The sequence below is a fragment of the Sciurus vulgaris genome (genome assembly GCF_902686455.1).
Source record: "Sciurus vulgaris genome assembly, chromosome: 10".
In the NCBI taxonomy this organism is placed as follows: Eukaryota; Metazoa; Chordata; class Mammalia; order Rodentia; family Sciuridae; genus Sciurus; species Sciurus vulgaris.
In genome coordinates this window covers 8,357,849-8,372,053 of record NC_136470.1, presented here as the reverse complement: position 1 = coordinate 8,372,053, position 14,205 = coordinate 8,357,849, and the positions used below count along the sequence as shown (strand labels likewise).

General features: G+C 35.6%; 1 protein-coding gene across 1 annotated transcript in view; it reads left to right on the top strand.

The window, feature by feature from the left end:
* Window positions 1-14,205, top strand: part of MORC3 (MORC family CW-type zinc finger 3) — a 39,984-nt gene that overhangs the window by 8,351 nt on the left and 17,428 nt on the right. The window contains exons 2-8 of the mRNA XM_079156315.1: window positions 3,417-3,489; window positions 5,417-5,549; window positions 6,583-6,797; window positions 7,460-7,607; window positions 9,536-9,683; window positions 11,319-11,447; window positions 11,778-11,897. Coding sequence (XP_079012441.1) covers window positions 3,417-3,489; window positions 5,417-5,549; window positions 6,583-6,797; window positions 7,460-7,607; window positions 9,536-9,683; window positions 11,319-11,447; window positions 11,778-11,897 — 966 coding nt within the window. The remainder of the gene's footprint in view (window positions 1-3,416; window positions 3,490-5,416; window positions 5,550-6,582; window positions 6,798-7,459; window positions 7,608-9,535; window positions 9,684-11,318; window positions 11,448-11,777; window positions 11,898-14,205) is intronic.

Below are 14,205 nucleotides of genomic sequence, written 5' to 3'. Positions count from 1 at the left end.
TGTTATCAGTTCTGTTGTCCGCTTTCCACTTTCCATACGACTACTCTGTCTTCCGTTAACCATCACTTCTCCAATTCTTTTTTTTGGTGGGGAGTTATTCCTTCTTTTCTTTGTCCATTTTAGAGCAATTTCAGGAGGAGACAGGTACACACTTTGTGTGTTTAGGTTTCCATGTTTTAAATGTTTTATATTTGAAAATGTGTTACTATACTTCATAACATCTCACTTGAGTGTGTGCAAGGATGTCCGTTTTGTAGGTTGATATTTCTTTTGCCTGGTGTTCTGGTGGGAGGTGTGTACTGGGTCTTGTTTGCTAACATTTTCTCCTAGTGGATTATTTCCTTAACTGTTTTGTTATGGGTTATGTCTTCAAAATAGTCCCCTAGGGGAATCCAGTGCTGTCTGGTTGAAGCTGTGCCTCCTCAGTGGTTCCGTAGGTCATGTAATTGAGATGCGTAACTGGGGTGCCTCTTTTCGCAGATCTCATGTCAGTATGGATTTTTTGCCTTTTGGATCTAGAGCCCAGAACAAAGGCTTCCTATTAGGTAGATGGTCCTTGTACTTCAAGTCTACCACTTTTTTGGGATAAAGGGGAAGCACGAACATCCAAGTAACTGCATGCCTCTCTTTTGCCAAATTGCCTATCTCTGAGTTACCATTAAAACCAAAACATTTTAATGGTTTTAAAACCAGTCATTGTGGTGCATACCTGTAATCCCAGTGACTTTGGAGGCCTGAGGTAGGAGGATGGCAAATTTGAGACCAGCCTCAGCAACTTAGCAGAGGCCCTAAGAAACTTAGACGCTGTCTCAAATCACAGCAATGCTAGGGATGTACCTCAGTGGCAAAGCTCCCTCTGGTTTCAATCCCCAGTAATAAAACAACAACAAAACTAAGAGAATCTTCCAAAACACCGACAACCCCCACCCCCACCTCTGTATGTCCAGTTAAATACCACCACTCTCATCTCAAGTGCATTTCCCTTCAAATCTGATTTTGGTTTTTAGTTCCTTCTTTATCTGAGATCCTTGAGAATATCCCCTATTATTTATTTTGTGGTGCTGGGAATCAAACCCAGGGCCTGATGCTTGCTAGGCAAGCACTCTTACCATTGAGTTACATCTCCAGATTTTCCTTACTTTATATGAGCTCAGTTCTTTCTTTAAAAGGCTATGTTTTTATTGGTATATTATAATTATACATAATAGTAGGATTCATTATGCCGTACTTGTACATGTGCAAAACACGAATTGATCACTCTCATTCCCTAGTACCTTCTCTTTCTTTCTTTTTCTTGGTATCAGGGATTGAACCCAGGGGCACTTAACTATTGAGTCACATCTCAGCCCTTTAAAAAAATTTTTATTTGGAGACAGAGGCTCGCTTTGAACTTGTGATCCTCCTTCTGCCTTCTGAGCTGATGGGATTACAGGTGTACACCACCACACCTTGCTAGTACCTTCCCTTTCTAAAGGGATGTTTTTTAAACAGGTACTTGCAATATTTGTTGTCTTCTAGGCATTCTTCTAAGCACATATATTTTTGAACAAATATTTAATTCATGTAATTTTCTTAGCAACCTGATGAAATATTATTATCTTCAATTGTACAGAAGACAAAACTTGAGGGACAGAGTTTAGTAAGTATACCTCATAGTCAGTGTGCTTCTGTTGTGTTTGGTTTGTGTGTGTGTTATACTACCTTGGCTATTTCAGAGTTGTTTTCTTTCCAGCTAAAGACACACAGCATTAAGACGAGCTGGAAATAATTGCTTAAGTTTAAATACCCAAAAACCTACTGTTGAGAATTCTTCATTTTTTACTTTCATCCTCTATGATCTTATGAATCTCTTAAGAATTATGTGGGAAAGAAAGAAAAAAAAATGATGTACCTTGTCAATTTGGGATCAGTGTAGACAATGAAGAAATTAGATGAAAATTGACATTCCTACCATTACACAACTCTATCTTACATTTAAATTCCTAGTATTGTAGCATAGACCAGAATATCCCTTTTCTAACTCTAGACTTCACCCCTTACAAATGTATGGAATGGAGCAAAGACGGAAGGGCCGTGGTGGTTGAACTGTCTTTTTCTCCTTGTTTGGTATTCAGAAGTTTTACACCCTAAGGCCATGCCTCAGGTTAAAATTTAGAATGGGTAAATGTTGTTCCATTCTTACATAAATGGTAGAAGTTAGGACTGGAAGATCTTCCTGATGGCTGAGCACTGGCATGTTGTCATGTAGATTAATTTGAGAAAAAGCTTCTGGTACAAGATATAAATCTGGAAATTGATTGTCTTTAGAAACTTGTGGTATTATACTTGAGAATGTCTTAATTACATATACTACATAATTCATAAATATATGCCACAGAAGATCCAAAGTGCATATTTTCTAATTTGAAGAGCAGTCTTCTACAGGACATGATTTCTCAAATTCGTAGTACCTTAGCATGATGAATGGTACTGAGGACTTGGTGGATTGTCTAAAAAAGCAAGTGTGGACAAAGGAGAGAAAGACCTCTTTCTGACACCTGGTGGTAGCACCTGAGCACTGTAAATGTCCTTGGCTTGATTTAGATCTAATCTAGTTTGTAGAGCCCAGTGGCCCTATTATTTTTGTTTTTCTTTAAATATGAGTGAATTTGTCAAAATGAACACAGAAAGGACTGCATGGAAATTCTCTACAGTGAAATTTTCAACCCTCAACCTTTTAAAACCGTACGTACAGTGTTACGTGTTTGCTGTCTACATCATTCAGGAAATTAAGAGTTCCCTTACAGGAGGTTAATTGGCATATTCTTCCATACTCTATTACTCTGAGTAAAATCAGACTTAAAATCCTTGGAAATAAGAATGGTTTGTTGCGTTGGAACTAATGTTTGACATTGTTTGAAGAGTTTATAGGTGCATAATATGCCATTGCCACGTTATTGTCATGAACTTAGAGTATGTCATATAATCAAGTCAAAGGGTCCAATAGTGACTGTCCAAGAGACCATTAGAAAAGCCTGTTGATGAAGCAAGCTAATATTTAATTAAACCCGCACTAAGGAGAACCCCCCCAACACACACACACACACACACACACAAATTTGTGTTTCAGAGTAGGAAGATTAAGATGTTTATAGGATTTAGGACCTTGGCTGAGTCATTTTTAAGGTAGGTCTTGCAGGGTAGGTAACTTGGGGATTGGACCACTATAGATATAAAAAGGCAAGGGTTTTGAAACAAGTCTTGATGTGTAACTTGTTCAGTTGGTTTTCAGCCTTCCCTTCCAGGAATCTTATGTTGTATCTTCCAGATTTATCCTGGAGCTAAGACATTTTTGTTCAGCCTCAGTAAATTATATTAGCTTTTGTTCTCAAAACTAAGACCTAAATTAATTTACATAAATCATTGGTTTGTTTCAGCTTTGCCCGAAGTTTTTACATACAAATTCTACTAGTCATACTTGGCCATTCAGTGCAGTTGCTGAATTAATAGGTATGTAAATCGATATTTCATATATTATCTGTTGCTTGCAATTATAGTTTTGAAACTTTATTGAACAATAATATATAAGTGTACTTCAAAAAATTTTATCTTGAATAATAACATTAGTGGTAAGGCCTACCTAGCATAACATAACAATTATGCAACAGGATGTCAAAATCAATGTTTAACTTACCTTATATATAATTATACAAGTATTTCATAACATTTAGGATTTAATTTGCTAAGTTTATAAAGCATTTATATTGGAAACATTTTTATTCTGGTAATGAAAGTTAAAAATGAGGGTTATGCTTTTCGGTGGTGCAATTGTATAATATACGGAATGGATTTGTTTTTCTTGTGTTAGGAGGATTAATATGTTAGATTTATGATAATACTTGTTTCATCTGAAAGACAGGATGAACAGGGTTTAGGGTTATTATTATTTTTTTTATTTTTTGCTGTATTGGGGCTCGAGCCCAGAACCTTGTACATGCTAAGCAAGCACTCTACCCCTGAGCTGCATTCTCGCCCTCTATTTTTGTTTCAAGACAGGGTCTCATTAAGTGTGAGACTGGCCTGGCACCTGCAGTCTGCCTCAGCCTCCCTAGTCACCGGGATTATAGGCATGAGCCACCACACCCAGCTAGGATTTTATTTTAATGTTGTAATGAACATGAAAAAAGAGGCAGGGTTGTGGTCAGATTTGTATTATGGATTCATGAATCATGCAGAAGAATATTTTTTAGAATTTTGGTTTATGTTTTAAAAACATAGTAAAGGGACATTTTATTCTTAGTTATACTTAAATTCCTCTTTTTTTTTAAAGTTTTCTTTAGTTGGGACCAATACTTTTATTTTATTTATTTATTTTTATGTGGTACTGAAATTGAACTCAGTGCCTCACACGTGCCTAGGCATGTACTCTACCACTGCGCCACAACCCCAGTCCCTGTACTTAAATTCTTTATCAAGAAAGGGTCCTGTCTTAGATGTACATGGAAAAGAAGGAATTTTTGCACAAGCACTCTTCTTTCCTTTGTTTATTTAGGTTTTTTCAAGTATTCCAACTAACACGTGCATTCAGGTGAATTTTTTTTTACCCCTAAAGCCTGGAGTTGGTTTGCTATAACATTGTAGCTATTATTATTTTTATGGCACCCAGCTACCCATGACCTTCATGGCACTGTTCATGGTGTACCCGATTTTAAATTTTTAATGAAATACTCTCTGGAAGGGGTTGAGAATAAAAAGATTATTTATTTGTAGGCAGATAATTGAGAATCAATACTAAAAGTCTTCAAAATATATTTTGGTTAGTTAAGGAATATTCAGATGAATTGCAAGTTGATTTAATTACTGGTACCATTTTAAAAACCTTGTTTTTAAATATATTCCTTTATACTTACATAGTCTGAGAGAAATGAGTATGCCCAACACGGATGTTAAATATACAATAATAGAAATAAAAGACCCAAGAAACTTTGGTTAAACTGACAAGGGCCAGAACTGTAGAAATTTGTAGAGGGTGAATTTTCTATCTATATATGTAGCGTAGCAGAAAATGAAACTGCCTTTTCCTTTGTTTAATAACTATTATGTACCTTCCATGTCAATTCATAGTGCTAGTTGACACTCAGAAACTCTCAGTTTCCCTGTCCTTCTCTTAATCATCTCTGTGTTCAGTGATTTTTTTACACTAATTTAATGTGGCAGGTACCAGTCTTTGCTCTATACTTAATATGAAAGCATTTAGAAAGGGTTAATTCTGCAGTAGACAAGGAATGCGATTTCCTGTTTCCAAACCTTGTAAATTCCTAAAAATTGTAGCTTTTAAAGTAATCCTAAATGTGGCAATCTGTTCCTTGTTAAAAGATTGTTCTAATTGTTCTTTAAATTGCAAACTCAAAATTTCTCAAAACCTTTTGTGTCCCAGATAATGCTTATGATCCTGATGTGAATGCTAAACAGATATGGATTGACAAAACAGTGATAAATGACTGTATATGCTTGACATTCACTGATAATGGGAATGGTATGACATCAGATAAGTTACACAAAATGCTAAGGTATGTAATGTGCCACACATCTGAAAATCAAGACTTTAAGTACTTAGAGTTCTTTTTTTTTTTTTTTTTGCGGTGCTGGGATTGAACCCAGGGCCTTGTGTTTGCAAGGCAAGCACTCTACTGACTGAGCTATCTCCCCAGCCCAGTTACAGAGTTCTATGTGTCATACTTTTTATACTTTGTTTTGGGTTTTTAAACATGAAATTCCATACACACAGTGTGAGTGATTATCTAAGAGTCTGACCATCATTTTCTACATAGGTAGATTATTAGGCAATCCCCACTCTTCTCACTGACCCTTCCCCATATCTGACTTAACTAAAATTCCACCATTATTTTGGAGTTGTAGCACCTTGATATTAGCTATTTATACTTTAACATATGTTAGTTTTAAATCATATTTCTATTACAATTTAACTGTGGGGAGCTACTTTAAAGAGATTGAGAGAATGAAAAGGCAGCATAAAATAGTCATAAGGTCTTGGGCCGTAGGGTCAGAGAATAGGATGTCAGTGTGAATCAAATGTATCTGAAATGGAAACTGAGAATGTAGTACAGGTACAGGGTAGAAGAACAATTTAGAAGCATAGGCCTTCTATTATCCCTTAAATGTCATGCTGCCAAAAGGTTTAGTTGATCCCATCATTAATCATATCACAGTAGGCTTGCTGAGAACAAGGGAGTCATTAACACAGGAAGAGGTTCATGGGGTAAAACCTCAAGGTCCCAGGAGCCCAGATTATAACTTGGCCAACTAATTGGCCAGGATATGCCACCAGTGAGCTCCTGTGTTAATACCTGTGATTCTTACACCCCTGTGATGTAGATTTGGTTTCCTTTGTTTCAGAGATGGGAAAACACATCAAGATAGATTTAAAGTAATTTACCCAAGATGATACAGCCAGGAAGGGTGAGGCCAGCATTTGTACCCAGGCTTTTTTACTTGGTATTACCCTTGTTGAATTTTTAAAAATTGAAGATTATGAGTGTTTATTTTTTAAATCTTTTTTTTTTTTTTTTTTTTTTCTTTTAGCTTTGGCTTCAGTGACAAAGTCACCATGAATGGTCATGTCCCAGTTGGATTGTATGGGAATGGCTTCAAGTCAGGTTCTATGCGTTTGGGTAAAGATGCCATCGTTTTTACCAAAAATGGAGAAACCATGAGTGTGGGCTTCTTGTCTCAGACCTACTTGGAAGTCATAAAAGCAGAACATGTTGTTGTTCCAATAGTGGCATTCAACAAGCACCATATCCTTTTGATTTTGAAATAGAAGCTGTGGCGAAACTGAAAAGAATTTTGGAAAGCATTCTACCCTTTTGCCTTTCTCCAAATTCTTCCTTTTTAATCACACCTATTCCAGCTTTTGTCTGTCCACTACCTTTACCTTACAACTGAAGCTCAGGGTTTGTTCTCTTTGTTGGAATTTTGCTACAGAAATCCTGAATGTATGGGAGTTGCATTTAGTGTTAAATTATTTTCAAGGACTGGAGGTGTAGCTTAGTGGTTATTGTGTACCAAGCATGAGTGAGACCCTGGGTTTGATCCCTGGCACCATAAAAAGAAATGAACAACTTTTCCATAGCTGTTTGTTTTATTTTAGGCTTATTATGGATTAATAAGGACTTTGTGGCCCTATTGAAAAATTTGCTAATGACCATGAAAAGCAAGATAACTTTAGGAAAATTCTTGTGACACTTCGAAATATTGGAAGGCATTAAATTAGTTAATAAAATTAATAAACTTGCCTTTTTTTTTTTATCCTTTCTGGTATTCATTTGAAATCAGACTGCCATTTTAAAACTTAGAAAATACTTAGAAAATAGTTTTTCTGCTATTTATTAAAGTTAATTTGCATGCTATATTTGTGAAAAAGCATGTTGATGATTTCAGTCTTTAACTAAGGATATACGTCAGATGATTAATTTGGCAGAATCAAAAGCCAGCCTTGCTGCAATTCTGGAACATTCTCTGTTTTCTACGGAACAGAAATTACTGGCAGAACTTGATGCCATTATGGGTAAGAAGGGGACAAGGATCATCATTTGGAATCTTAGAAGGTAAATGTAGATCCCAGCTAGTTGGTGACCATTTGGGTAGTAAAGTACATGTATAGGGTTGGTTTCATTGTGTGTATCCATAATTATGAGGAAATACGTAGAGAGATAATTTTTTGGTATAGTTAATGATTTTTCTTTTCCCAGGATATTTTATTGAAATCACTGTGGCTTCAATTTGAAATACTAGAAAAGAATTCCTGTTCCTGCTATTCAGTCTCCATTAGCACTCTATTCTCAATCATTCTGCCTCTCTTCTAAAAAAAAAATGAAGAAAAAAAAAAAAAAAAAAGACAAAAGTCCTAGTAACAAGTCCAGCTTATAGAAATCTTCCATTTTTGTCTATTAAAGCTAATCATGATCTAGCAGCTAAAAAGCAAAGTAATATAGATGAGATTTTTTTTGTGTGTTGCTAAACTTTTATAGTTCTTTATCCATGCAAGGATAAAATATTTGTAAATAAAAGCTTTTAAATTTAAGATCAGTTTGTAACATGACAAAATCTAAAATACACTGAAGCTTAGAAATAGAGCACAGATAGCAGTAAGCCTAAAGAACTTCAAAACTTGGGCTTTGAGCCAGGCATGGTGGTGCCTGCCTATACTCCCAGTTTCTTAGAGGCTGAGGCAGGAGGATCACAGGTTTGAGGCTACCCTAAGCAAACTCAGGAAGACCCTGTCTTGAAATAAAAAATAGAAAAGGTTAGGGGTGTAACTCAGCTGAGCACCTAGGTTCAGTTCCCAGTACTGGGGGAAAAAAGAAAAAGATCTGGGCATAGTGGCGCAGGTCTGTAATACCAGCAGTTTGGGAGACTGAGACAGGAAGATTGAGAGTTCAGAGCCAGCCTCAGCAAAAGCAAGGCACTAAGCAACTCAGTGATACCCTGTCTCTAAATAAAATACAAAATAGGACTGGGGATGTGGCTCAGTGATCAAGTACCCCTGAGTTCAATCCCCAGTAACTACCCCACCCCAAAAGTGTGCTTTATGGTGGTGGTGGTGGGGATAAATAATAAAATCTACTTTTCTGACTTCTCGAGTTTTCTTTTTCTTTTATTTTCTTTTTCTTGCTTTTATTTCCCTGTCCCTCCTGGAGGTTTTTTTCCCTGTTTTTCTTTCTTTCTTTTCCTTTTTTTTTTTTTTTTAAGTTAAGCTTTCTATTTTGAGATCATTGTAGATTCTCATGTGCAGTTCTAAGAAATAATAGGGCTCATCTGCCCAGTTTCCCCTAATGGTAACATCATGTAAAACTGTAATACAGTAGTGCCGTTGATAGTGACGGGACATTGTCATTGATACAGTCTAAATAGAGGACACTCTCATCATCACGGGGATCCTTCATGTTGCCTTTTATAGTCACACCCACATTTTCCTTCCTCCCTGATCACTGGCCACCTCTGCTCCGTCCCCTCTCCATAACTTTTAATTTCATATAGTGTTTTGTCAGTGGAGTCATGCAGTGTGACACCTTCTGGCTTTTTCACTAACAGTTCTCTGGAGGGATATCCAGCTATCATTAGTTTGCTTCTTTTCTTACTGTACTGAGTGGACATTGGGTTTAACCACTCACCTGTTACAGGATACCTGAGTTGTTTATAGTTTTGTGCTATTACAAATAAAGCTATAAAGATACATGTATAGGTTTGTGTGGAAATATAGTTCTTTTTAAATTTGCTGGGTAAGATGGTAGTTGTAGTTTTTAAAGAAACTGTCAGGCTGTTTTCCAAAGAGGTTCTGTCATTTTACATTGCCACCAGCAATGCATGAGTGGTAGAGTTTTCCCTAATCTTCTGAATTCCATTTCTTTTATACCTGTTCCTCTCATAAAGTCTACTGGGTGTAGGTTTATTTTGTTTTTTTCCTAAGGATGTAATATTTGATGCTTATCTTGTGAAGTTAAATTTTGCTTCTTTCTGAAAATTATTTTTATAGCTACAAAAATGCAACAGAGTTCGATTTTGAAAAGGATAAATATGATATCAGAATTCCTGAGGATTTAGATGAGGCAACGGGAAAGAAAGGGTACAAGAAGCAAGAAAGAATGGACCAAATTGCCCCTGAGAGTGACTATTCCTTGAGGGTATGTATGCAGCTCTCTTCCTGGAAATGAGAAAGTCATGGAGTAAAGGAATTATTAGCAGACTAAGGGTGCCCATCTTTGCTATAAAGGCTAACAGTGATGTCTGCAGGAAAGCATTGCAGAAAGAACTGACATACACATAAACTTTTCTTTGGCCCACTGATTGTTTCATTTGCTTAGAAAACCTTGTAATTGCAAAATCATCAGATCTAACAGTGCTTAATAGTTGTTTTATTAGATTCTTTGAATTGGCACTATTGGAATCAGCGTATTTTATGATGGCCATTTTGATTATTTCATCACAAAATACCAAATTGTTTTAAAACAATTTTTTATAATACTCTAGAATACTCACTATGCCTTAATTATCCTCCTGAACAAGAGATTATATGTTAATATAGTTTTATGATAAATATCTCTGAGATTTGACCTTAGCTTGGCTTTAATTTTTTTGTTTGTTTGTTTTTGTTTCATTGCTGGGGATAAAATCCAGCACATGTAAGGCAAGCATCATTCTAGAAATGGATATGTTTTTAGATTGAAGAAATGAAAATCTCAATTTTATAATGTTGATATAATAATTATTAAATTTCTTGGTATAAGACATGGTAATTTTTTTTGCTCTATTTTTCTGTGCTAAAATTTTATGTGCTAAAATTATGGAGTAACTACAAACTGAGAATTTATTCGACATTTACATGTTTACTATGTAACTATAATTATATGGTTATATAATTATAATCCTAGCAATTACTGTAGCTGATATGTACTATTACTTGGGATGTTCTGTGTTGCTGTGGGATGTCCTAGCTGTTTAGAAAATCTTGCTCAAGTGTGAAGCAGATCCAGAGGCAGCCAGCACGTATGGTTCAAATACACTACAAGTATAGTATTTTAAGATATCAGTGTGTTTTATAAATGACAAACATCTCTTCTTTTGAACTTGGGAGTTAGGGAAAAAAAGAAATGGTTAGGTTTGTGTTGAAGCTTTGGTATGTTCTTTTTGAGTTACTTATGCATTTCCATCAGAGGTTTCTGTTAGAGGTTTCAGAATAGCTATTGTGACATGTTTTAGGTCTGAAGTTGGGTCAGATTTCTTAAGTATCTCAACATTCATGTATTAAGAAATGAAAACATACTTTGACCACAGCTCAATTTTGAAAAGTACCGTGCTTGTCTGTTCTGCTTAAGTATTGGTGCATTATTTAGAATTTTTTACTTGTCAAGCTTATATTGTGTTCTCTGGATTGTATTAGAGTTTGCTCATTTTTTTTTATTTTTGATTTTTTAAATTTTAGAATAGTGATATGTCAGTATGTACTTGACAAGTCAGAAAATGTTCTTGGTACAGTATACATTTTTAAGAAGTTAAAATGTTACCATACTCTTCTGTTTTGTATTCTTGTTTTTCCATTCAGTAAAGTATTGTTATCTATATATGTCATTAGAAAGTACATGGTTTACCGTTGAGTTATATACCTCCAGCTCTAAAATCTTTATTATTTTACTGAAATGTTAGTATGTCTGTTCCTAAGGCAAGGTGATAACTTTCTGTTTAAAGCCATACCAAAGTAATGTTAAACAAATCTGTAGATAAATTATTTGGAAAGGAAATATTGTTATGTTTCTTTGCAGGCTTACTGCAGTATATTATATCTAAAGCCAAGAATGCAGATCATCTTACGTGGACAGAAAGTGAAGACACAGCTAGTTTCGAAGAGTCTTGCCTACATCGAACGTGATGTTTATCGACCTAAATTTTTAGTATCCTTTATTTTTGGATGCTGTACAGATATGTCAATCAAGCATATACTCCTTTGGCCCCTTTCCTTTGTTTGCTGGTAGGGATTCTAATTCTCCAGCTTCTCCTTTCTCTATGTTCTTTAGAGTTCATTAAAAACGAAATAGGGGGGCTGGGGATATAGCTCAGTTGGTAGAGTGCTTGCCTCGCATGCACAAGGTCCTGGGTTCAATCCCCAGCACCAAAACAAAAAAACAAAAAAACGAAATAGCTTGATTTGAGAAGGGTGAGGTGTGGTGTGGTGTGGGTTTTTTTTTTTTTTTTCTTCCCAGAATTTTCTTTAACATTTTAAGACTAAAACAGTGAGAATTACTTTTGGATTCAACTGTAGAAATAAAGATCATTATGGCATAATGATGTATCACAGAAATAGACTCATCAAAGCTTATGAAAAAGTCGGATGTCAGCTAAGGGTAAGCTTTATATTTTAAAAGAGAATCGTCTGTTTTTAACAAATTAGAATAATGTTATTGGGGTAAAGGTAAAATGATTTTACAGTGGTTTTGCCCATGATTTTTAGATGTCAGTCTTTTAAAAATAACATTAGTATGGCATTTTAACTTTGTATTAATTTCTCATTTGATCGTGAACAGTCCTGTAAGGGGAGTTAGGATACTTATTTAGCTCCTACTTTATAGATCAGGAAATTGGGGATAGTAAATAGGATATGTAATTTGCCTAAGATCTGATAACACGAGTGTGAATCTCAGACACACATACCCATCTTTTGCCTGCATTCGGATATGGGACCAGTGGTTCTTTCTCACTGGAATGACACTGGTAGGATTTAAAAAAACTTCCATTGTTGTAGAATTCTCTTTAAGATGATGAGGTTAGCTCACTTTATCTGTTAGTCCTGTACGTATTTACATAGAGAGACTCTTTTTAGGATGTGTGTGCATTTTCTAAGAATTCAGTAATTTAAGCTTTGCAGAAACTCCATAATTCTAAAAATCAACTTCGTGAAAAGTTCTTAAGGCTAGGTATATTTTGCTGGGGTAGTGCTACATGCCTGTAATCCCAGCAACTCAGGAGACTGAGGCAGGAGGATCACAAATTCTAGGCCAGTCTCAACAAATTAGTGAAAGTCTGCCCCCCCCCCCCGCCCCCACAAAAGACTACCTATGTTTTTGTTTTTCTAGTTCTCTGGTTTTTATTTTCTATTCATGTTTATTCTAAATTCTTTGTAGAATAGTGTAAGCTCTACACAGTATTCGTGTGGATTTATCTTGAATGCTATTTGAATGGGTTGGAACTGTGCTTTGCCTATTTTACATGGCATGAGCCCAGAATAGTAGCATTTTTGCAGAAGTAAGTGAACTTTGTTGGGCTTTTCTTTGCAACTGTTAATTTCATTCAGAAAATGAATGCAAAAACCTGGCACTTGTGATATGAGGTATAAATGACATTTACTTAAAATGTAAATGACATTTACTTAAAATGCTAATTTTCATTTGTAATTAAAATACTAGTTGTTGCTAGGAATATCTTATGTACTATTTAAGCTAGTAAATTTCATTGGTGATTAGAAATGCATTTTTGGTAATAGGCCTTATTTCTCTAGTGCTTTGGGATTCAAAAGAAGCAATCTATCTGCTATCGAATATTAATTCTTTTATTTTTTGTCATTTATGAATTTGATTTTATAGGATACAAAACCCACTTGGCCAACACAATTAAATTTATATCATGTTATGGTTTCTAATTCAGCTTTATCTTGTAAAAATAAGCTTTTAGAACAAACATTTAATGTTTGTCTTTACCAGATGGTGGAGTGGGCCAAACAGCAGATGCTCAGCATCTATCATGCTAGGTGTTCAACAGAAAAACATTATGAGGTACAGAGCATGCCCTCAGAGCTCAGTTTGGCGAGGGAACTGTGGAATAAATATCCCTAGAACATCAAAAAGTCTCTGTGGAGACTGATGATGAGATGTCTCCATTGACTTCACTGCTTTGTAAAGTCTGGGAAGGGCTCTTCAGGCAGAGCAAGGCAAACTTCTGCAAAGGAAAGGAAAGAAGCTTCTGAGAGGGTAATATCATGAAGGGTAACTTGTATAGCTGAACCATATTGTAATTGGAAACAAAGTAATCAGAGAGAGACAGAAGATGAGACTGGAGAGGATGACAAGAACCACAAATGAGAGGGGCATTGTTACCACTGTGGCTTACAGGTAGTATGAAATAAAGAACCACTGATGTGTTTTTCTTTGTTTGGATTTTTTTGTGGCACTGTATTGAACCCAGGGTTTTCAACATTTTAGCCAAGTGTTCTACCACAGATCCTCTCTCCAAGCTCCCCTCCCCTACCACTTTTTAAAATTTTTATTTTTGAGAAAGTGTCTCCCTAAGTTGCCTAGGCTGACCTTCAGAATTGTGATCCTCCTGCCTTAACTCTCAAAGACTGGGATTGCAGGCATATAACACCATGTCTGTCCCTACTAATGGTTATTAATGGATACGTTGATTATACTGGAAATCAAACCCAGGGACCCGTGCATGCTAGGCAAATCACTAAGCCACATCCTCAGCACCCCCACTGATGACTTTTAATTGGATTGTGATTAGATTTGCATGGTTTTAGTCAATAGCTGTGTTTATGAAAATTTTTACTTTGTTAATTACACATTTTTCCACTTTTTCCATTTGTTGAGTAGACTTAGAAGTAAGCTATGATTGTGAACAAAATATACTCATTAATAGCATGTAAGTAATCAAAAT